Source organism: Myotis nattereri (genome assembly GCF_964212035.1).
Source record: "Myotis nattereri genome assembly, chromosome: 11".
Lineage (NCBI taxonomy): Eukaryota > Metazoa > Chordata > Mammalia > Chiroptera > Vespertilionidae > Myotis > Myotis nattereri.
In genome coordinates this window covers 58,928,800-58,954,403 of record NC_138086.1, presented here as the reverse complement: position 1 = coordinate 58,954,403, position 25,604 = coordinate 58,928,800, and the positions used below count along the sequence as shown (strand labels likewise).

The 25,604-nt window shown below is 42.8% G+C and overlaps 1 protein-coding gene across 1 annotated transcript in view; it reads left to right on the top strand.

Moving 5' to 3' along the window:
- The window catches only part of RAPGEF5 (Rap guanine nucleotide exchange factor 5), a 199,741-nt gene that overhangs the window by 145,488 nt on the left and 28,649 nt on the right, over positions 1–25,604 (top strand). The window contains exons 12-18 of the mRNA XM_081102021.1: positions 6,668–6,746; positions 12,538–12,682; positions 13,831–13,928; positions 15,795–15,825; positions 16,640–16,718; positions 19,516–19,665; positions 23,427–23,524. Of these exons, the coding sequence (XP_080958147.1) occupies positions 6,668–6,746; positions 12,538–12,682; positions 13,831–13,928; positions 15,795–15,825; positions 16,640–16,718; positions 19,516–19,665; positions 23,427–23,524 (680 nt within the window). The remainder of the gene's footprint in view (positions 1–6,667; positions 6,747–12,537; positions 12,683–13,830; positions 13,929–15,794; positions 15,826–16,639; positions 16,719–19,515; positions 19,666–23,426; positions 23,525–25,604) is intronic.

Genomic DNA, 25,604 nt, shown 5'->3' with positions numbered 1-25,604 from the left:
TCTAGGGCGGGGGGATAAAATGGACACATATGTAATACCCTTTGTAATACTTTAAGCAATAAATTAAAAAAAAAAAAAGAAACAGGTGAGGCAGGCAGGAGTGGGATGTGGAGGTTTGCGCAGACATTCATATGAATGGAATGTTTATCAGCCTGAGTCTGTAGGCTGCCTTATGTGGTCCTTTAATGATCTCACCTGTCAAATTCCAAACCCCTACAGAAGTTGAGACTGTATCTTTCTTCTTTCTTTCTTTCTTTCTTTCTTTCTTTCTTTGTTTGTTTGTTTCTTTCTTTCTTTCTTTCTTTCTTTCTTTCTTTCTTTCTTTCTTTCTTTCTTTCTTTCTTTCGAAGTATTACAAATAGTGGTACATATGTCTCCTTTTTTTTCTCCATTGACCTCCCCCCGGCCCCCCCTACCTCCCCGGCACATGCCCTCACCGAGACTGTATCTTACAACTTTGTCTTCTTCAGAACAGAGAGCACAGTGCTCAACCGTAGCTAATAGGTTTTCGGTGGGGCCACACCTTTCTTTGTGACCCTAAACCACGGCTCCCTTCCACCTGTGTGAGAAAGGAGGCAGCTAGGTGTTATTGATGGAGACTCCAATGACTGTTCTGGAAATCAGAACACAAAAGCGCGCCTGCCATCAGCAACTGGTTGAAATATTTCCCCCATAGATACTTTGAAGCATAGGAAATACACTAAATTTCCCTGTATTGGAAGCTTTCAGCATGTGGAAGATCTTGCACCAGATTGTTTAGAAAGAGCATTAGTTGTGTTTAGTTGCATTTACTTTAAATTAGTACATTTGTGCAATATCTTGTTATCTTTAATATATCTAGCTATTGTGCTGATTCTTAGCTTTAAAATTGTCAGTTGCTAAACCTTGAAGAAAATAACGTCTCTCTAGTATCCCTAGAATTTCTGTTAACCAGAAACAAAAATAAATAAAAATTTCCTTCTCTGAAACTCAGTGCTAATGATTACAACAATCGGGGGGGAGTGGGGAACTTTCAGAACTGTGATATATTTCTAGTTTTGAAAGAAAGCTGATAGCAGAGATTCTTCTTGGTGCTTGGGAGATAAAATATCATACCTGGTTCTAAGTTGATTCAAATAGTATTAGAGTTATTGTTTGAAATAACCATGACCCAGACTTCTAATTTAAGGTTTAATGTTTAAATTATTTTTTTACTTATTACATCAAGTTTTAGGATGTTTAATTGGCCAGCTCTTAAGAACACTGTCTATATCATAAGAATGTGTTATGTGATATTAATCATGCAGATGGAGCAACCCAGAGAGGTCAATTATGTTCAACTGAGTGAATCTCACAACCGGATATTAATTTTTGTTGGTAGATGCTGGCAGATTGTATTGAAGGCCACATACCCATGACGATTCCCATGTTCCAATCTATTCTGTTAAATAAAATGATACTTGCATTGATCATGAAGAAATTTTTCCTCCTGCCTCATTTGTGAGAGCAACTGCTGTTACTAATCAGTGAGCTGCACAACTGCAGTAGGAGTCTTTGGGGGAAAACAGTGTGATAGATGGTGTGAGAGCTGATTATCAGAATAGCCTTTATTCCTTTCAGTCTAACAAGAGTATGCCCCTACCATTTACTCAGCGGCATTGCTCTAAAGCCATCAGACCAGGGACCATCCACACACCAGATCCAACGGCCTTTGAATGCCCAGGCTCATAAACTTTCTTCCAGCCACTTTTTTGACACTTAAAATCTGCTCTCTTTTCTAATCCTTCTTTCTTGTTGGCTTCTATTACATTTGTATCTCCCAATTCTCCTATGCCTCTCTTCTCTTTCCCCTTCCTTAACTCATCTTTCTCTTACTATTGCCCAAATGTAAACATACAACCCAGCTCAACCCTCAGCCCCCTGCTGACCCCTTTCCAGGACTGTGTGAGAATTCATGTTCTCAGCCACCCTTCTACAGTAGCGCCCACAGGCACCCAGCCCTCTTTAGCAAGCTCTCATCTCTGAGGTTTTTGCTCAATAGCTTCACTTAAACCCATGGAACTCAAGCTCAAGGTGTTTGAAAGTAAACGCATGCTTATCCCTTATCCAGTCTGACCTCCCTGATGCAGCAGGCATCATCTGTGTTTCTTGTCACGCCTCATTTTGAGAATCTCCCCTGTTCCTGTAGAAGGTGCCCCAGCCTCCTTAGTCTGGTGCTCCAAGTCCCTCTCGGAATTTATTCCAACCTACTTTCCCAGCTTTACTTCTTAGTTATACCACGTGGTCCCTTCCACGGCTGTTTCACAGCTGTTCTGTGGACCAAGGCACTGAGAAAGAAGCGTGGCTTTAACCTGCGATTCAAACATGAGCATGAAAGTTTGTGTGTGCGTGTGCGCGTGTGTGAGTGTGCTTATCAAATTACATGGTACATGTTGGCACTGCTCCTCAAAAAATAATGGTAAGTTGTGACATTCCAGGGCCAGAAATGGGCCCTTTCAAGTACAAAGCTTTTCTTGTCTCCTTGAAATAAAGGTTAAGTAGAACATATTTTAGAGTGCCTGACATTCCATTGCATCTGAGGTAGAAATACAGGTGACACAGAACTGCTAGCGGTACGTTAGGGAATATGAGTTAGTACAGAAGTGTCGAATATTCACATTACCTTATTTAGATTAAATGGCCACTATAGGCAGTTGTCTGTCAAAATTCTTTTCATTTGGTAATTCACTTTAACAGATGAGTGGTTTCATTATTGAAGTGCATTTTGCTTCTGAGTGTTGAAAAATAACTGAAGTAGTTTTCTCTAATTGCTCCTAAGTAACCCTATACTCCTTGTGATTTTTAGTCTTCAAGGTTTGTTTTTATGTGTGTTTTTTTCCTTTTTTTACCAGAGAGAGAGAGAGAGAGAGAGAGAGAGAGAGAGAGAGAGAGAGAGAAGCATTAAGCTTAGACCTTTTGGAAACATTTAGGACAGCTTCTCTATACTTTGATTACAAAAAGGGTCTGTACCAAACCAGTTACTTTTCCTCCATGAGACACGTCCAGGAGGCTCTAGAGACGCTTGTGTTTTCAGAAATAAAATGGAAATTATTAGTGCTTGATACACTCAAAATGAGACTGAGAAGATATTTTAATTTATATATAAAAGAAAAATACATTCAAGTAAAACCAAATAAAAACAACCAATTCTTATGCCTTAAAATGAAAACAGATGCTAGGAAGAGCCCTGTATTAACGTCATTGGGGCTAATTACAGACATGAATTTTAGAACTCCTACCAAGGCTCTAGTTTTGAATACACATTGATGTATTTTATTTCAGGTTACACAGTACTTAAAACTGCAATTCTATTTCCTTTCAGAGGAGAAGAGGGAGGGAGAGAGAGATAGAAACATCAATGATGAGAGAGAATCATTGGCTGCCTCCCACACTCCCCCTACTGGGGATCCAGCCCTCAACCCAGGCATGTGCCCTTACCAGGAATCAAATAGTGACCACCTCCTGGCTCATAGGTCGACGCTCAACCACTGAGCAATGCCGGCCAGGCTGCCTTCCAGTTTTGATTGCCATTAGCATGTTACTTTTTGACTGTAAGAGTACTTCCTGTATTTTAAAAAGCCTCTAAAAAATAATCTTTTATTTTTGAATAGAGGGTATTCCCAATAGAATGGCCAAAAAGTTTTTTCACTGATGAGCCAAGAACTTGGAATTAGATTAAGTGATTGATTTAATGAATAGAATTTTAAAGAAAAGTTTTTTTGTATATTGATACCTAGATATTCACAGAGTTAGAAATCAAAGTGAATACATCTTTTTATAAGAATGTTAGTGCATATGGCAACTAGGAATTTGTTTTAATGAAAGATGCTTTTATACACAAAGGTGCTTTTTTGCCTGGTCTTAAATTACTATTAATTAAGCGCTATAGAATGTAATAGATAATTATAGAGTTAATGTGGATGCCAATGGATTTTCTAGTCTTTCTAAATGGCTATTGTTTTCTAATAGTCTTCAGGGGATCATTTATATAGCTATTGTGGTTCTAAAAATATCTTTAAGTACCAATGGGACAGCCTTTTTTGAAGCATGGCTATTATAAAATGCACTTTTACTTGAAGTGTGTCATTTTGATTATATCACTCAATTACTTTCATGTGCAGCAAAAAAAAAAAAAAAAAAATACCAGTGCTGAAAAAGAATAAAGGAAAGCTCTTTATATGTAGAAAAATTTCAGAACAATATGCTAATTAGAGATTCAAGACTATTGCGAATTTGTTCTATTCTTTACGATTTTTAGCTATTCTATTCATTAGGATTTTAGCTGGAGATGTTTTTATGTAGCCTTATTGTTCTTATTTCATTAATATTTCTATGGCAGAGAGATAATTAGGCAAATGCCTTGAATATTTAATATGGTAGTAACTTTGGGGAAATAAGCATTTCTGGGTCAAAGCCCTTAACAAAATATTGTCATATGTGAGCTGATTAATTGAACCGAATGTCAGGTTGTTTTGCCAGCATCCAACCAGACTCACAGTCGCTCAGCTCATTACCTAAGGCTGTTCCAGAAAGGAAAGACTGGTTATGTCAAAGTTAATGGTGTTCTTCATCTCAGCTCCTAATGGAGTAAATCTTGATTAGAGAATCCTTCCAATCTCATTAAATTAGTTAAGTGTAAGATCACCCCCAAAGAGCCTGAACCTGAATATCAAGCATTTGAAATGCTGGCAGGGTAAGGTTTTCAGCTCCATCACCCAGTGGTTTCTGTATGTCGTTGGCTCCAATCTGAGGCAGATTCTGGGCTCTCTCTCGTCCCTGCTGCCTGTATCTACCATTGAATGCAACAACAAAAAAATGTTTTTCAATTTCTAATCAGACAAGAGAAGTTGAGGATTTTCATCAATTATATTTAATACAGAAAAATGTTCTGGGCGAGCATTCCTCTTTAAAATATCCCAGGGATTCAGACAGTATGCCATCGTTTGACTTTAAACTATTTAAAAACCTTAATGAAAGACATATAAAGTTTCAAAGGTTTACTCCACATTTTTTTATTAGGGTGACCAGTGGTACATTTTTGCTGCCAGGTTAACGACTTTGGGGGCAGATCTCCGAATGAAGCTTCCCCTGCCTTTTTGTGCAGATGTAAGACTCTTGTAAACAGGGGTTCCAGTAGGAAGTCCCTGGCTCTCCTCTGCATGCAGGCTGGGCCTCTCCCCTCACATTAAATCGTCCACCCAGACACATTCCCACGGTCTTCTCGTACTGGACTTAATCCATGCTCGGCAAGGCCCAGGCACATCTGCTTGGGAACTGGCTTTTGCCATAAAGTAAGTTAGACCAGTGACTATCTACAACATGTTACAGTGAGATACATTCTAAGTGTAGGCTTGTTTCACATTTTAGATGCCATTTGTCAAGTTTATTCTTGAAAAAGGAATATTGTTACCTGAAATAAATAAATACAGTTGAAAAAGTTCCCTTCTTATGTTGTTGTTGAGCATTACCATTTGTGTGGGTCAGGGTTATCGTTGACATTCTGCAACATAAGCAGACCATAGACATACATCGAGCCCTGCAGCTGCCATAGGACTGTGGATGGCATCCACCACCTCTTTCACCAGAGTGCTGTGTTCCTAAACATAGCCTTGTTGTTCTGCTTTGAACGACGTTTAAAGTGAATGGTACTGGTTGTTTCTAAAGGTTCTGAAATTGTTCCAGTCGCCAACATGCATCTATAAAGTTCTGTCCTGGGCAGTTGTTTCTGTCTCCACGTCTTTAGTGGCTAGACTTTGGAAAACACAGGTACTCTGGAGTACACGCCAAGCCCACCTTTCGTATAAGTTATTACTGTTTCAAATAACTAAAAAGTTGATGTCCAGAATGTCAAGTGAAATTGTATAGTAAAATGAATCTGAAGTTAAGGAGATTGGATAAAGACTTAGGGCAGAAGCTCTACTTTGTATTCTGCATATAATCTTCTCTGTCATTTGGACGTTACCTTCGAGGTCACATTTGCCAGGTCAGCAGTTCCGCATTCAGTGTTTGCTGGACTTTTCAGAGAACTCCCAAGGCAAAGAGGCGATGAAAATGGAGCCCATTCTTGTTGGTTAAGGAGGTAGGAGAGGAACTGGGACGGAGTGAGGACTCAGCTCTGTCTGTCTTCACAGCAATAAGAAAATCACTCGCCACTTTCCCAGCTTCTAACAGATACATTTGAGAGATAAGGTGAATGCCCTTGGAACCCGATACATGTCCTCTGGGTTTTATGACTGTTGTTCTTGCCCTCGACTGAGGAGAATGGCTTTAGAAAGCTTCATTTATTAGAACACTCAGCTTCATTCCCTGTAAGACTGGAGTGTATACCTCAGAAATACTGTAAAATTTTATTCTAAAAGCACATGATTTATGCATTGGTTTTCCATAACACCTTTACCCACAAATATAAATACTGTTTTAGGGGGGGGAAAGCTGACAAAAGTTGTATGTTTAGAGTCTTGCAATAAAAATTTCACACCACTTGAAGCATTTTGTGTGAGGAGTTTTAAAAATCTTAACTTTAATAAATAATCTCTTTTGTGGCTAAAATGCTCCCTCCTAGCCCCTCCCACCTCCAGCATTTGTCATGTTCCGTTGTCCTCCTCGTCACTGCTTTGCTTACCGCGTGCTTGTGTTTCTTTCTTTGCAGAAACCCTCCTTGATGACTTCCTCCTCACGTACACCGTCTTCATGACCACGGACGACTTGTGCCAGGCGCTGCTGAGACAATATCCTTCGTCAGCTTCCTCACAGGCAGATGGCTCACATTTAGGAATTAACTGCCTTTCTTAATTTTCTCAACCCCCAGGAGAGGACGGATATGCTCCATATTAATGTGACGACAGCCAAGGTAAAAGATGAAGTGAGACAGAATAGACCGGGGGGGGCCTGGAAATGCGGCTGCCTTTTCCCCCTTCTAAATTGCACTGTTCATTATTGCTTTTTTCTTCAGACCTGTGTCTCAAGACTTGACAAATCTGGAGGCAAATTTGGCCTCCAGGGTAAGCCCCGGAGTTAAGAGGTTGAGTGAACTGGCAGTAAGTGAATTTACAAGGCAATCCATCCGTCAGGGCCAGGCCACTTGGCAGGGAAAGTGTGCGTGTGTGATAGCATGTTTCTGGGCAAAGGTCCCGGGGGAGGCCGGCCACCCCCTCACCTGGGAGGTCTGAACTACCCCCCGGAGCCACCCGTTGTCTTGTCAGAGCTTTGTCACGGCATGCTCTCCCAGAAGGATGGATGTGATGAGAAGGTTAATGACCAGTTTAGGGAGCTTTATGATTTATGCAGAGTAGAAGAGATGCAACAGATGAAAGGCCAAAGAGCCAAGCCAAGAAAACTCCCTCAGTTCCCCAGACACACTCCTTGCCTCACAGTGTTGAAGGAGGGATGCTGCAGGAGCATTCAGGGAGCTGGGAGCTGTCAGGGATTTATTCGACCAAACTGAAGATTCCACTCGAGCCCACGTGAAAGGCATTAGAAAGATGGGTTTTTTATTTTATTATTATTATTATTTTTTGCATTTACCTATGTTTTATTGAGCCCTAGGAATGGTCTTTCCTGTTAAATAATTGTTACATTTCTCATCCACGTTAGCATTTTTGCTTAAAATAGTACTTCAAAACTTTATAAAAGGCATAGTCTCTCTTAAAAAATATAAGCTAGAAACTTTTTAGTGATTTACTACATTGTGTGGCCACTGTAGAGATCATGAAACTTTTCAGAACCAGTTCATAAAACTGGTCTTGAAACATAGTTTTGAATTTGGAAAATTTTAAAAACAGATTTCCACAGCTTTCAAGTGGGGTGTTAACTAAGAAATTTAGCAATAATTACAAGACTTTTCCATTTCTCCTTCTTTAAAAGTGTTTTGAAAAAATATCTATGACCTGATTCCTTCTATGTTTTAATGCTAGCATATTTCCAAAAGAATTACCATCCCTTAACTGTTTGTTTTATAGCACATTACATGCCTCCCAATGATTATTTTTAAGTATGATCCTAGCATAATTTGTGATTACCACTGAGTAATTTAATGCCTCATAGAATTTCCCTGAAGAATCTCTAAAACTTTGCTTGCCGGTAAACATGTTTTGAGTCTTTGACTAAGACACTTTATATAATAAAACTCTAATATGCAAATCAACCAAATGGCAGAATGACAGGTCGCTATGACGCGCACTGACCACCAGTTGGCAGATGCTCAATGCAGGAGCCGCCCCCAGTTGGGGGCGGCTCCTGCATTGTGGGTCTGCCCCACAAGAGGGAGGCGACCGGTGGCGGCGGGGAGGGCGGGGTGGGAGTGGTGGCAGGGGGGGAGGGGGGGCGGGGGGGTGCCAGAGGGAAGAGCCAGTGAGCGGGTGGTGCCAGGCTGCCAGCCAAGGCAAGTGCCAGTGGGGGGGTCCCCCCCCCGGTCATCCTGCCTGCCGGTCACCCCACAGATCGACCCTGATCGCCAATCAGGCCTAGAGACCCTACCTCATATATTGGGAACAGTCTCTTAGATTTAAAAATTAAAACCTGGCAAGGCTACTCTAACACTGAAAAAAAAACAAAACAGGATGATGCAGGGATGACATGCATGGACTCCAGCTTGCACATTTTGTAGTCAGCCCTGATTCTGACACTTATAACTGTGTGACAAAGCCAATTGCTTAACTTCTCTCTGCTTCAGTTTTTCCACCCATAAGATGGGGAAAATGGTACTACTGCCTCAGAAGGATCATGTTATGTACTGCTTTTTATAATCAGGGCAAAAAAATGTAGCTGCCCATACAACAGCAAGATGCCTTTCACCTGTATGAGAAGTATGGTCACTGGTGCATGCAGCGTCCCGGATTGCGCAGGCATCGGGCCTAAACCGGCAGTCAGACATCACTTGAGGGCACAGGCCAGATTGAAGGACACCCCCTCCCCCCCATGCATGAATTTCATGCACCGGGCTTCTAGTTTTATATACAAACTAGGGGCCCGGTGCACGAAATTCGTGCACTGTGTGTGTGTGTGTGTGGGGAGGGGGGAGTGTCCCTCAGCCCAGCCTGCCCCCTCTCACATACTGGGAGCCCTCAGGCGTTGACCCCCATCACCCTCCGATCGCCTGATCGGCCCCTTGCCCAGGCCTGACGCCTCCGCCAGAGGTGTCAGGCTTGGACAGGGGACCCCCATCTCCCCCCGATCACTGGCTCTGGCCCCCGCCCAGGCCTGAGGCCTCTGGCCCAGGAATCATGCCTGGGCAGGGGACCCCCATCTCCCTCTGATCGCTTGCTCCACCCCCCGCCCAAGCCTGACGCCTCTGACCCAGGCTTCAGGCCTGGGCAAGGGGACCATCATATCCCCCCAATCCCCGGCTCCGCCCCCCACCCAGGCCTGATGCCTCAGCCAGAGGAGTTGACCCTCATCACCCTCCGATCACCAATCACCGGATCGGCCCCTTGACCAGGCCTGAGGCCTCCGGCAGAGGTGTCAGGCCTGGGTAGGGGACCCCCAGCTCCCCGCGGTTGCAGGCTCCGCCCCTGCCCAGGCCTAACGCCTCTGGCCTAGGCGTCCGGCCCGGGCAGCGGGGACCTGCAGGGGCAGCGGGGGGCGCTGCGATCGTGGGCTTCGCTTTAGGCCCAGGCAAGGGACCCCTAGCTCCTGGGACTGCCAGCTTCGACCGTGCCCAGCTCCCATCGCTGGCTCCACCCCTACTTCCTGCTATCACTGGCCAGGGCGGCAAAGGTGCCTGATTCTCCGATCATGGCTGGGGGGCAGGGCAAAGGCGGCCCCAGGGCCGCCTTTGCCCTGCCCCCCAGCTCTTAGCTCCCCCCTGGGTTTCTGATCACTGTCAGTGGCAGGGGGCTTCTTCCTGCTTTCCCTTTCGCCTCCCTGCATTGTGCCTACATATGCAAATTAGCCGCCATCTTGTTGGCAGTTAACTGCCAATCTTAGTTGGCAGTTAACTGCCAATCTTAGTTGGCAGTTAACTGCCAATCTTAGTTGGCAGTTAATTTGCATAAAGCCCTGATTAGCCAATGAAAAAGGTATCGCCGTACGCGAATTACCATTTTTCTCTTTTATTAGTGTAGATTTAGTTCAATTTCTTAGCAGCTTTTTTAGTAATTATCAAAACCCATGGAATCCAGAACATTTTAAGCCAGGAATCTTTTTACATGACTATTTTGATATATTTACAGTCTCGACCTTTTATGAAATAATGCAAATCACAAATAAAAATATGATATCCATATTTAACCTGAGATAGTTTGAAGTATATTTTAGTGAAGATATCTTTTATACCCTACTGCTATCACATTCTAAAGAATGGCCCAAATTATTTTTTTGTTGTTTTCCCCCATTGTTTTTTGAATATTTATAGGTTAGAGCCAATTTTATTGTGTTGGGATATCTTAGGTGGATACTTTTATTGTGATAGAATTTAAGATCTTTCAACTTTTATCATCATAAAGAGCATTATTTAAGCTCACAGCCCAGTTGGGCTAATGTTCACTGCATTACACTGAATACTTTCCCACTATTTCACTCCCCACACCCAGCTAAATTTATAAGCCAATATAATTTAGCATGAGCAAAATGTGTGAACATACATTTGAATATGTCCTGATACCAGAAAACCAGAATAATATGAATGTAAATTTAACCAGTATATACTTTTAAAGTGCATCTTGTAGGGTAGAGAACATGATTAAGCAAATAAGTGGTGATAATGATGAATGAAGAAGAGTTATTGAAATTTCAGTTCAGTTCTCAAAATTGCTTTAATTTGCAGGCCCATAATTGTAGAATGTATATGCAGCCATAATAAAAAGCTTATTTACCTCTTGACCTAAAAGGAAGAAGTTTAGTATTTCTTAATTTTCCATATTTTTTTTTCTTCATAGTAGTCAAGCCATGATAGTTACAGGAAAAGGGAAAAAGGGCATTTGCATAAGTGGGATAAATCTTTATATTTTGCCTTTCAAGAGAAAAACTGAATGAAATGGATACTTTAACAGTCTTTGCATGTTTGCTTGAGTTTACGTCACCAGTGGAAATTAAAGAAATCAGATGGTCGTATGTATTTTTGCAGGTTCAGGAGACAGTTACTAAATTATGTTTTAAAATATGTACAAAGCCTGATATAGAATCTGTTTCTCTTTTGCAATTATGTATCAGCCTTAAGGAATATAGACACCTGTCCATCAACCCCAAAGCCTACCTGTGTGTTGTAGCTTAGCATTTCCTATTCCTAGTGAACCTTCCAGTGTCCAGGAGACTCAGAAATCATAATTTTGCAGGAAAAAACACTAGATTGATTTGGAAAACACCAAGCTTCTGTCTCATTCCTCGGGCTTTAACCATGTTGCCTTTGAGGTTATTATTTTTAATAATTTTTAAAATATATATTCTTATTGATTTCAGAGATGAGAGAGAGAGAGAGAGAGAGAGAGAGAGAGAGAGAGAGAGAGAGAGAGAGAGAGAAACATCAGTGATGAAAGAGAATCATTGATTGGCTGCCTCCTGCACGCCCCCTACTGGGGTTTGAGCCTGCAACCCGGGCATGTGCCCTTGACCGGAATTGAACCTGGGACCCTTCAGTCTGCAGGCTGGAGCTCTATCCACTGAGCCAAACCAGCTAGGGTGTTTTTAACAATTTTAACAACATCGTTAACACATTGTCATTGTATACAAATTAGAAAACACACTTATAAATAGAGTAGCAATTCATGTGTTCTGAAATCTCATTACCTTGAGAAGCCACTGTTAACTGTCAGTATATCTTTCCAGGTAATGGAATTATTCGTATAAATGAGCATAGTTAACGGAAATGGATCGTCCTAACATGCCCTTTTCTTATTCTCCTATTTAACGATATGCTGGGATGTTCTTTGTCAGTAAATGTACTGCTGGGCTATCAGTTTTATGGCTGCAGAATAGCCCATTAAGTGGATATGTAAATAATTTCATTAACTATCCTCAGTGACTAAAGCATTCATATTTTCTTTATTCCAGTGGAAATTAAAATTAGCAGTCCTTTTTATTTATGTGTGCACATGTATCCAGTCCCTTTTTATTTTAAGTAAATTCCTAGGGGTGGGCATTTGGAAAATGTCACAAATTATGCTTCAGAAATCTGTGCTCATGTGGGGCTACTTTGGAAGTAACTGGATTTACAGGATGTGACTTTCTGAGGAGCAAAGGACAGGTGGCCTCGCTCTCTCCTGACTTTCATGGAAACAGTGCGGCCAGATCCCTTGGAGCCACCCTTGAAATTAATGGGCCACCTGGTATCTCTTCGAGGTGACAGTAACCTGTGCCACCTGCGGAACTAAGTCAGCAGCTGAGAGTGGCATCGTCTAACCCTCATCTGCATGGCCTGTCTCCGAGTGTGCGTAAATCTTTTCCTGGCTTTACACCTTTTGGTCTCTCTACAGATATTCTTTCCTTCCTTGTAAGCTTAGATACCTGTAGATTCTTTAGAAAATATGCTTTCATAAGAACATTTTTATTTCCAACAAGGCCCTATTCTTTCTTAACCACTTGCACCTATTCTGCTAAGAAGTATCAAGGCAAAGAAGAAAACTCCGATGTTCCTTGCCGGAAACGTAAGGTCTTGCATCTTGTTTCGCAGTGGATTTCTCTGTACAAAGACTGGCTACATGAAGATGAACATTCCAAAATGTTCTTAAAGGTAATGGGAAACTGCCAGCTATCCCTTGATGCCAGATGACTGCTTTTATTTTTAGTTATGCATTTGAAAAACTCATTTGTAGGTTATAGTCATGATTTAAACAAAATGTTAATTTGCTTTGACTTCTAAGGCCTGATATTCCTTACATAGATAGAATTTTTAAAATTTTAATTCATTATGAAAAAACGTAGAGGGCAAACTTTACATTCACTAACTTAGTGTTACCTTATACAAGTCATGGGAAGTTTGAGTGCAAATGAAATGATTAAGGAAGGTAAAATAAAACGTACTTCAAAACTTAATAGTATTTAATATATTGGGATCTATTATAAATTTGAACTAACCAGTCTCATAGATACAATATTTGGATAAAACATTATCATTTAAAAACTATATTCCCAATATATACATTATGAACCTTTTTGAGGATATGGCATATTTTAAGAATTTTAAGTAATAATAGCTTATAAGATAGATGCTAACCTAGATGTACATTTGGAGTTAGATAAACTGATGTATTTTTCTAATCAGTAATAGGCTGCACCATCTTTTCAACACAGATCACTCTCTGGAGGTGATTTGAGGGTGCTTGGAGTCCTTTGGCCACCCAAACCGTATAGCTGTGCAGAGGGGCCGATGGGACTTGAGCCAGGAAGGGCTCTGTTTCAGAACAGGGAGGTGTCTGGCTGTTTCTCTTTCATGGAGTAAACCACTCGAATTCAAAATTCAAATGTCATTTCGACATCCAGTGAAAGGCTGTTCAGCCAGCTCTTTGACTAAACTAACGTTGTTTCTAAAACAGTTGGGTAATATAACTCAATTGACATTTTTCCCTCCCAGATGATTATGTGGGTAGCATTTTTTAAAGGATAGAACAGGCATAGGAATCTGCAGTAGCCAGCCAGAGAGCTCTGAGTTTCCAGCATTTCCTACCTACAGCCCTAAGAGCTACAAGAGGGCCGTGCCAGTCGAGTGAGGGGCTCGGAGATGTGACCCCACTTAGGGTCTCCCTGGTACCTGGGTGAACCCCTGTGTTGTCCTGGGGGCCACCAATTCCCTGGGCATAACCATTGTGTAAGTCTAAATGGACATTACTAAATGGACATTAAACCAATTCAACTGCCATTTTTCTCCCCCCCCCCCCCCAGACCATATACAGGAACGTACTGGATGATGTATATGAATATCCAATACTTGAAAAAGAATTGAAAGAATTTCAAAAGATACTTGGAATGCACCGTCGTCAGTATGTATTTCATTTTCCATGTTACAGTCAATGAAAGGAAGTGGCAAATGTGGTAGAATTCGAGATGTCCCAGAAAGTTCATTTTGAATCTGAGCGTCATCTTGATTTCTTTAGCTTTTCTAGTTGTAAATTGTGTTTTGTTTTTATGTCTCAAAATGAATGAACACTAAATCAAGCTTATCGACTACTTTTTAACTTTCTTTTGATACAAGAGAAACAAACTGAGCCAAGACAATCTAAAAACAATAATTTCAACCCTGGACAGGTGGCTCAGTTGGTTGGAGTGTTGTCCGGTACACCAAAAGGTCTCAGATTCGATTCCCGGTCAGGGTACATACTTAGATTGGGGGTTCAATTCCTGGTTGGGACGTGCAGGAGGCACATCAATGTTTCTCTCTCTCTATCCCCCCTCATCTCTCTAAAAATAAAATCAGTAAATATATCCTTGGGTGAGGATTAAAACAAAAAACAATTATTTAATATATCAATATGTCATTTTAAAAGTGTAACTATTTAACTTGCTCTTTTAGGGGCTCATAGGAAAAAAATATTTTATAAATAAGTCCCAGCAAGTCATAGAGCATTTTAAAAGCTCCGTTTTATGGGCTCCTAAGGGTGTTTTTTTTTTTTTTTAATCATTTTAGAAAGATTAAAGGAAACCATTTACTCAATGACTTTCAGCATGTCCAAGGGCCCCCCAGGTATTTGTCGTTAGTCTTTCAAATTGCCAAAACTTGACTTTGCTCTGATTATACGAACTCTCCTATTCATTTTGGTAAATGAAAACATCAACTCATTATTCAGCTATAGCTGCAAAGTTAATCTGAAGGGGAAAATTGTCCTCTGATTTACAATGTGGTTTCTACTTAACAAACACAAAACACATCTGTTGTCAAGTGGTGAAACTTCTATTAAGATTCCAGCAGTCTCCAATGCACATCTCCTAGAAAATGTTAATTCAGGCCTTCCAGATTACTGATGTGAGATTTAAAACCTGACTTGATTTCAGTAAAGAATGATCTTCCTGCAAATTAAATGTCTAGGTAATTTTAGGGAGCAAATAAATCCTCAAACACGAAAATTACATGTTTAGAACTTCTGAAATGAGGTGTAAGTGGGGACTGTATGTTAGAAATGAATGTTATGGATTAGGGTGGCCTTCTTTTATCGGAGCCTGCATCTACCGTTTCCATAGCCCGGGACTAGTATGAAAATAGGAACAATTAAATGAAACAAAAAGGAAAGACAAACAACATCAAAATAGTCCCCCTGTGGAAGGCTTATTCCTGTCGGGAACCTTCTGTCCTTGGCTTTATACATTTAAATGCCTTAAAGGCATGAATGGAATGTAACACATTTCATTAAAGAACTTACTTAGAAGTGGGAAATAATAAATTAAAGTAAGAAAATGGTGTGAGACACGGTCCTTGGGTTTTTGGCACACGATTATGAAATGTCTTTAGATTCTGGAAGAAGATTTGAGCGGGGGCCCTGCAGAATGTCCCCAGTTCCACCACACGCAGAAATATCCTGGGAGAGATGCAGTGCAGCCACTTGGCTCCTGCAGTGACGATGCTCTCCGCGGAAATCGGTCCACCTCTGAGGGCACTGGGGCTTCTGTGGAGGGAAGAGAGCTGGCTCTGCCTGCAGGGTTCGCTTTCTGCGGGTGGGAAGCAAAACACACCCGTCAGGCAGACGGCTCCGTGTCTGCCCGGTTCCCTGGGAACCCACTGCCCAAGGTCAAGTGTCTTATCTTTTGGAAAAGCAAAAGCCTCCGCCCAGGGCCTGAAAATGAGTCTTCGGCGACAATAGCTGCGTTATTCTGGGTTGGGGACAAAGACTGACTTCTCCTTCTTTTCCTTTCAGCACCGTAGACGAATATTCACCACAGAGGAAGGTAAGTAAGGCAGCCCCTCTTGCCTGAGATGGGGTGATTAGGCTCAGAGGCTGGGGACCTAGGCTGCAGCTTGCTTATACTCTCCTGCATCAGCCTCCCTGGGCTAGTGCAGGCTCAGGGTCGGCCCTGTGCCCTAGACTTGCTCTCAGGTTTTTGTTTTTTGTTTCTGGTGGGGCATTTTGAAGTCTCCGAGTTTCCCCAGTGTCCCCAGAGTGATGCAAATCTGAATGTCAAACACTGAAGAAGAAGAAAAAATTCCAGGCAAGAATCTTGACAGCAAGAGTAAAAAAGTCTTAGAAGAAAAAGTTTCGCACTTGCAACCCAGAAAGAGGGGTGGTAGCCAGAATGAATGTGTTTCCTATTCAACTTGAGGGAGAGAATGTAAAGTGAGTTTCAGGCACAAGCTTTATAGAAGCTGATAAGTTACCTGTTCCCCTTAGGAAAGTCATTGTCCTACAGCAGAGTACGAGGCCATCTCAAGGCTGCTTTATCCCAAGGCAGGGAGGATACTGGGGTTCTCAGAAGAATCTGGGGGCGTCTGTCATAACCAGATACTCTGCAGCCTGTGGCAGGGAGTAATCGGAGGAACGTTTTGCCCTGCTGGCCTTGACGGAGGTCTGTCGTGTTGCTCAGACTGTCCACCTCCACATGCATTAGCTGAGGCAACTCCCAGTTTATCCTCTGTGATAGGATGGGTGGATCTCATATTTAAAAAAGAAATTGGCTAGCTCTTTTGGAACATGTTGTAAACAGCTGTGGCTTTCCAAAGGGCAGGAATACATTCATTCATTGTTCTTGTTCTCCCTTCTCACAGAATAAGGCCCTTTTCCACCAGTTCAGCCTTAAGGAGAACTGGCTCCAGCATCGAGGCGCTGTGACTGAAACGGAGGAAAGTGAGTATGGTGTGGGGGCAGGTGGGGCCGCTGTCAGCCACCATCGCTCTACAGCTTGAACACTCCAGCTGTCACACCCTTTAACCAGCACATTCGCATCAAAAAATGATGGCGTTTCTTTTCTTGCTTTGGGTGCTACCCTTTTCTTCATCATGTAATAGTGTCCCCCGGGACCAAGGACATTTTTTTAGTTATGTTTTTATTGATTTCAGAGAGGGGAGAGAGATAGAAACATCAGTGATGAGAGAGAATCATGGATGAGCTGCCTCCTGCACGCCCCTTACTGGGAATAGAGCCTGCAACCTGGTCATGTGCCCTGACCAGGAATCCAACCATGATCTGGTTCCTGGGTCAATGCTCAACCACTGAGCCACACTGGCCAGGCCCAAGGACACTGGCCAATTCCCAATTTGGGAACTACGGAAAGGAGACAGCAAAGAGCTTCCCGCATTCTTGGGAAGAGGTGCAAAATTGCCTGGAAATGCAGCCCCCCCCCCCACCCTCCCCGTCATCCCCTGGCCTGTGACTAGCTGGAAAGGCCACTGAAGCCCATGTGCAGGGCACGTTCAGAAAAGAAATCTCTGAGAGATAATGAAAGGAAGGATGTGCCATCAAAATTTCTGCAAGAAATGGTGGTGCTGGGCCGTGCCCCACGCCCAGCGTGTCCTCCGTCCATGCCCATCAGTGCCCAAAAGGCTCGGGACCCACCGGTCAGTAGAGGGGAAACAGCTCCCTGAAGATGCTGACATGCTTTTTTCTATGGTAAGATTTTGTAACGGAACAGAACACGGGTTCCTCCTGTTTGGATAAGGGCTGAGTCAAGTGCAGAGCCGGGAAACACAGCAATTAAAATGTTCACTCGAGGTGACTCAGAGGCCTTCTCCCTTAACTGGCCTTTCAGTCAGCACTGCAGTTCAAAGCAAGAGCGTTAACATTTGCTCAGCCTCTTGAACACTTAGCGCAATGTCACAAGAATGCTTCTGTGGTGTTGTTTGTATATCACGCTGCTCGCGAGGGTGCTGTTGTGTCATAAGAAGTGGAAGAGCAAACAAATGGTCTCACCTCTAATTCCTTGCTCGCTGACCTTCCTTGCCTGTTTGTCTCACCATTTAATTGCGTTGTTTTCCAAGCTGAGTATTCCAAGGCCCTGGCCTCTTTTTGTTCATCAGTTCGTTAAGCAAGCTGTGACTTACATCACTTTTAGTGGCTTGTAGATGGGATCTTTGCTTTGCTCAAAAGTTCCATGTTCCTATGCAAGGAAAAAGGCCTTTTTGTCCCTCAGGAGTCTGTTGACAACATAACAAACAACTATTTGCTAGATGCTGTTGTCTCAGTGACACACCCAATGAAACCAAAAGCTAAATACTGTCAGTGCCTCCTGGTGGCACGCCTACGTTGAGGTTGGCACATGTAAACTCATAGTTTGTCTTTGCTTTACTTGCATTTCTGTGCAAACATCCCTGGGGTTATTGTGTGGTGCCGTTTAAATTTCATATGAAATTTCTCCAGCATCTGCACTCCTTTTTAAAAAATGTTGTATTATAGGAGAGAAAAATGTCTCAGTATATCATTGTCCTCCTGTCTTTTCTAAAGAAGAGGAAACGGTGGGAAGAGTGTAATGTTGCCTGGAAACACAGCCTTTGGGCGTTATCGTTTCCTTGATCATGTAATAGTGTCCCAGGGACACTACTGTTCAAAGTAGCTGAGAAAATAAGCAAGTAATGTGTCAGTTATCTCGATTGCTATTAAAACAGTTTCTGCTACCAAATCATAAAGAAGCATTTCTCCAGGACCCATTCACCCAGCTGGTGATAATGTCCTAGTAATAATTATTAGCACTGCAGACAATAAAAAGGAAATTAAAATGGCTAGAAATGTGACCACTAGTTGGAAACTAAACTCACCACCACTGAACAGCATGGATGGGTCTGGAAATTATTGTGCTAAGTGAAATAAGCACGTCAGACAAAGACAAATACCATATGATCTCACTTATATGTGGAATCTAATAAACAAAATAAACTGACAAAATAGAAACAGTGGCATGGATACATGGAACAGACAGATAGATGTCAGAGGAGAGGGGCAGGGGAGGACCGGATGAAAGAAAGTGAAGGAATTCGCCAAAGAGCATGTATGCATAACCCGTAGACACAGATCACAGCGTGGTGATGGCCAGAGGGAAGAGAGGGCGGAGGCTGGGTGGGGGTGGAGGTGGGCTACGGGAGGGGGGAAATATGGAGTCATCTGTAATAATGTCAGCAATAAAGATAAAGTTAAAAAAATTAAGAATTAAAAAAAGGCTGTATACAAAAACCATGGCAAATGGCAAATTTGTAGATAAGCTTAAAAGAATTCTTATAACAAAATGTGGCGGTCTTGATTGGGTCACTGTGACTGTCCAGAAATGGAGGGTAAAATAAAAATGTATGCTAGACATTTCAGTAGACTGATTTGGGTGATCAGTAACCCTCACAAGTACAGGTTCCACAGACGCCCCTGTGCTGGGTCGACCAGCTCCACCATGAGCACGCACCTGGGTTTCTCATGACCGTGTGGGAAGCCCGAGTCCTACCCAGACTCGCTCAGTAGCACATAAAGTCTGTTTCCCGTGTGTGTGCAAGCACACATCTGTGTGCATATGCCCTCCGGCGCCCACGTGCGTGCATCAGCAGGTACATCTAGCTGTGGGTGTTTCATACTAGTGAAACGAAGAGGGTGGGCACCTTGATTTAGAAAAGTCTGTGCCTCAGAGCCACGGCCCTCCGTGTACTGACTAGGCTTCTGTCCTGTGCAGTTTTTTGCCACGTGTACATCACGGAGCACTCATATGTCAGCGTGAAGGCCAAAGTGTCCAGTACAGCCCAGGAGGTCCTGAGAGTCGTGGCGGAGAAGATCCAGCACGCGGAAGAGGACCTGGCCCTGGTGGCCGTCTCCTTCTCCGGGGGTGAGCGCCCTTCTGTCCCCAAACACCAACCTTTCGCTGGGTCTCCTCCGAGGGGAGGGAGTTCCCATTCGTACAGAGTCAACGTGGTGCGGCGCGTTCCCCTCCGGTCCGCAGCTGGAGGGCCGCAGGGACAATGAGATGCCGCCCACCAGCGGAGTTTCCATGACGACAGCCGGTACCGTGGGATGCTGAGCATCCTCCCTGAGAGCTGCGTAGAGAGGCATGCCCATGCTCGGAAATACATTAGAAAGCTTCCCATATTTTGTACTCTAGATAAGCCCTCTGTTTTCATATTTAAATTAACGTGGGAAATTGCTAAAGGATGAAATTACTTTAGGAAGGAAAAAGAAGCCCAGCTAGGCATATTGCTGGCTGACGATTTCATACTTACAGACTCCCTATTGCAGGAAATAAAGCCTGCACCCCAGGCCCGAAGCTCGCAGGCCGCGTTCCCGCAGGTGGACGTGGGGAGGGAGGCCTGCTGATGGCTTTGTCTCCTCTCGGCCTCATGTATCCTCAGAGGATGGTTTCTTGTCTGTTTGGAATAAGATCACACAGATTACAAGCTGACAGTATTGATCCCTGCGACCTGAGCAGACCCTTCGCTTTCACCAGAGCCTGTGAGACTGCAGCATGCTGGCCTCCTTTTTGGCTTATGGTTTTTATTGAATATCTCATTAACCCTGAGAAAAATACAAAGGAAGTGACTTAGCATTGAAAAATGGGAGGAGGTGAGCGGGTGGGTGGGGGAGGGGAGCAGATGACCGCATTGCTCTTCACCCTTTGTTAGCATTCTGGAGTCGGGAGAGGAATATCAGAATTTAACTTGACATGAGAGCATTATGGGACAGAACACTGCTTCTCTTGCTTTGTTACTCGGAGCCAGGTAAAACCGTCCCACCTGCAGGCTAGTGGATTGCAACGCGGACAGATCCAGCCTCTCCTAGGGCCCTAGGTGTGCATCCCGTCAAAACATTACCTAGAACAGTGGTTCTCAACCTTGGCTGCACATTAGAATCACCTGGGAGTCTTTTTAAAATCCTGATTTCTGGGCCTCATCCTCCGGAAATTCTGTTTGTTTGTTACTAATGTTGTGTTGTGGCCCCACCCCATAACAAAGAAACAGAATTTCCAGAGGATGAGGCCCAGAAATCAGGATTTTAAAAAGATTCCCAGGTGATTCTAATGTGCAGCCAAGGTTGAGAACCACTGACCTAGAAAAACAAAGAGCAAAACTTTGAGAAACTGGATTACATGCATTTTAATCAGAGAGTGGTTGAATTTTTAATAAAATATTTCAGACATTCCAGATAGATGTGACAAATGATTGTTATATTTAATTTTAAGTGACCAAATTATTAAATGATCCTAAACAATATTAAGTTTCATCAAAACCAACGTTTGCCTCTCAAGACAGTAACACTACAAAAAGTAGTCCCGGGTCCCTGCTCAGAAGTGCTGGAGGAGAAAGGACCTGAGTGAACGGGGCCGGGGGGGTGGGGGGCACGGGGGGCAGAGAGTCATGTGGGACCCAACAGGGCCATGCGTGAACCTGGAAATTAATGAGCAGCTCTCTTACTACCCAGTTTCTATCTGATGGCCATGAAATACCATTTTTACACTCTATTAAATCAGATTCACCGGGGTGGGCAGTGGCGAATTAATATGCGTAGACTCATTGCTAATCATCACTAGAAATATCAGCTTCTCTCTGGAATTATCCCACCAGTTTGGAAATGTGCCATCAGTTTCCATCAATCAGCAGTTTCATCCATTAAGAACCTTTCTGCCTGCAGCTTAATATCCCCGAACAATCATATTTTTTATGAAGAAGAAGAAGAAAAAAACAGGGCTTAATGTATTCCTTGTTCTAATTACACAATTTTCAATAAATAATGTTTCAGATGCTACTGCAAAGTAAAATGACAATGAGATCGACTGTAAAAAAAAAAAAGTTTAAAGATGTTGGCCTTTTGTAGGTTTCATGGCTTTTTCTAAAAATACTGGTACTGTTATCCTTATAGCTTTCAGTAGGTTTTGTGCTATTTTGTACCGAGGGTAGGTATATATATGTAGGTAATAACAACCTACCCAGATATTCAGAGCTTAAAATGTTTTCAGCTTTAATCTTTTATAGTATGGTGACAAACCTGAAAAGAAGGGGGATTTCTGAGCACCTGGAAAAATTACTGTCAGACGCCATGGTATTCGATCCCATAGCAAGTGCAGAATGGCTCTCATAAATTCAGATTGAAGGTACATCTGGGCACACAGAGGGTTGCAAGAAATTGTAGCCAAACAAAGAGGGAGGAGATGGAAGAACCTCTGAGCCCAGCCGTGCAGGACCATTTACTACACACGTCAACAGCCCGACATGACAGTGCTATTGATCTTTATAATGTGGGGCTGTAAAGAATGTATTAGATTATCGTTCGTGTGCTCTGTATTAAGCAGAACTGTTCAAAACAAAATTTGGCATTTACGCTGATTAGGTTACCTAGAAAAAGAGGTGGAATGTCGCCTTTCCCAGCCAGGCTGGGTATCGGAAGGGCTGCTTGGGTGGGTGGGGCCGGGGGGGCGCGGGGAGCTGATTGCATTACAGTGGGATAAGCTCAAGTATTCCTGTGGTCAATCCCCACCTGCGTCTTGTTAGGAGGAGTACATTTCTCTATTGTACAGGAGCGCTCCAGCGATGGCAGAGAAATGGTCAGAGGACAGGGACAATTTGCAAGAAGGAAAATAAAATGGAAGAAGATTATATGAAAAATTCCAGCTTCACTGGCAGTCAAGAAATACACAATAAACCGCAAATCTGCTTTTGGTTTCAGAAAAAAAAAAAAGCCAACTTACCAAAAGTAATGATCAGTGTTGGTCAGTGTATTAGAAAACAATTTGGCAGTTTGCACCAAAAGCTTCAAAAATATTCATTCCCTTTGACCCAGTAATCCCACTACTGGTAACCTATCTTGAGAAAATCATCTATAAGCAGCCAAAGATTTATGCATGAGGATGTTGACTTCAGCAGTATATATTATGGCTGCGGTAATAATAGATCCCATTTATCACGCCCCTGCTACATCCCAGGCCCTGTGCTAGGATTTAGCATACATCTTGCCATCTAATTTATATGGCCAAAAAAATTAGAAAACCTGAAATGTTCAACAAAAGCCGGAAAATTAAATGATAGTATAATAGACTGTTACGGAACCAATTAAATATGACATGTAAATAATTTTGACAAATGGGTAAGTGCTTATAATAAAAATCAGAATATAAAACTACATAATCAAAAATATATGTATTCATAATAAATATGTATGCATATGTATAAATAATTGCCACTATATATGTATGTATATGAATTCTCTCTCTCTCTCTCTCTTTCTCTCTCTCTCTTACATAAAAATCAGAACAAAAGTATGCCTAAATGTTAACCAATATTCCCAGCATATGGTTATCATAGAATGCTGGGGTTATGAGTAAATTGTACTTTCTTCCCTAAAATGTTCTGTGTTCCAAAGAGTGACTAAATATCTTAAGAGACTCACAAGAGGATTCCTTCATGGATAGTGAGCAGTGATGGCCCTGCCCCTACAGTATCATTGGTGTCATTATAGAGACTATGCAGAACTCAATTCCATCTACTTTGCATCCTATTTCCTTTGAAATATTTTTCTTTGGTGCGTTTCACTCCAGATACACCTTGTATGCCTACTGCTGTTTGTGTGTTTCTAAATTACTTTTTTTTTTTTTAAATATAGGAAAGCGTGAACTTCATCCCAATGACCTGGCCATCTCCAAATCCCTGGAAGCATCTGGCCGGATATATGTCTTCCGGAAAGACCTGGCTGACACTTTGGTGAGGACCTTTAGCCTTGCACTTGAGACACGCGGACACAGATGTCAGACTGAAAGCATACTTGTGTCTGTTTCATAATGAATGCCAGAAAAATACATTGAATTGTTTCCTCTTCTAGCCAACAGTACACATGTCGAGTAACATTGCCTTGGCAAATCAAAGACGCACAACTTGAGGAATTCTAAACCCTTCCTCAGTTAAATCCTCCTTCTCTCTGAGCCCCTGAAACAAGGGATTTGAGAGAAGTGACTTCTTTACCAATGGATCTTAATTCCACATCTTCTTTTCTGGTGGACATGTGGAGAGTAGCCCAAGAGATGCACCCTGAGAGGATTTAAGGGAGAAACTCCATCCTTGGTTTGCATCCATTTGATTCACCTGGAGTGCACCCCTTTTCTTGAAGAAGGGGTGTCAGCCTTCCCCATGCAAAATGGTCTCATAACAGTGGGACCTCAGATGCCACTGAAGAGTGAGAGGTTAAGGAAATGTAGGAACCATACTGTAAGTTATTTCAGTTCAAATGTAAGAACATGGACACCTAAGTAGATGCTTGTTTCTAAAAACCTGTTTGGTTCTTTCTGTATGGGAGTGTTCATCGCCCATAAGAAGTCCGTTTTACCAGGTTGTGACTGTACCCTCTAGACTCCTGGTCCCCGGTCTGTGTCATGGAGTCACCCCTGGGCTGGGGCTGCCTAGCTGGCTCCTGGTGTACATATAATTGAAGAATGTATATGCCATGTAGGTAAATCAGACTGGCTTACAATAACACATGTTTTATGCTAAATTACCTACAGAATATCAAGCTACCATAATATTAGTCACTGTCATTTTGGATACTTATTACCAGACACGTAGGTGCTGAGTAATTTATAAGCAATATCTCATTTGCCATCCCAGTAACCCTGTGGAGTGGGGAGAGGCTGAGTAGCTTACTCTAGCTTCCCACAATCAGGGAGGGGACAGTGCTAGGGTTGCTTCCATTTATATTCGGCTCTAACTTGGGCCCTTTCCAGTTCTGAGCATCCCACAGGTCACTCGTCCTGTGTCTGCACACGATGTAATTCCATCGGTGACACACGACACATGATGCTGCACGGCATCTCTGAGTAAATAATGAGATTGAGTGGACTTTACCCCTCCCCATGAAGGAGCACAGTCTACTGTGTGGCTTTTCTGGGCTCCTGGTGATGAAGGGAACCTGCATTCCCAGAGCTCTCATCTCCTCTGCCCAGGGCCAGCTGCAGAAGAGGAGAAGGCAGGGCCGAGTCGGGGCCCCAGTGGATGCTACAAAGTGCATTCGAAGATGAGCCAGACACCATCCTGCCCTTGAATGTTTCCCCCACCAACTCTGCACACCACCTAACATTTCCCCATTAGAATCATAGCTGTAGGTATTTTATCTCCAAAATAATTCAGTTGACAGGGGACATTGTAAAGGATGAATAGCACGTGAAACCACCAGTATCCACTATATTGTAGATAATATTCTTGGAAAGCAGGACTGGAGCCCTGGATGAATGGGATGGAGGAATACATAGAAAGCATTTCTCTGAGAGGGTGGTAGACAACCTTGAATAAACCGTAGGGCAGTACCAAGGGAAGGGGCATATTTAGGGAGAGAGTAGGAGAGGTTCAAGGCCATGTGAAAATATCCTTATGCCTCCAGCTCAGTGAGCAGAGGTTAGTGCTACTTCTCAACCCGTGGCTCTCCCTCCAAGTGTCTGCCATGCAGCCTGGTTTCCGTCTGGTACCATCAGACAATCCCTGAGAAGCCTTGGCTTGTCCCCACCTCAGCGCCTCCATATCTGCATGTGCGTCCAGGCCATCTGCCTGGGCTGAGCTCCCCTCTGCCGCCCACTCTGGGGACATGGGGACAGTTTGTACCTTGATCTGCTCTGAGCAGAATCAAGTCTGTGGAAAAGCTCTGTGAAGGTCCTTTGCCATTCCTTTTTTTAATTAGAAAATTACTATTCATATATGTAAAAATTCTAAAATGCAAATAGTTTATTTTGCAGTTTAGAAACAGAGGTTAATTCCTGGAATCGGAGAGATTGCCTCCATCCTTCGATGTCATGTAGTT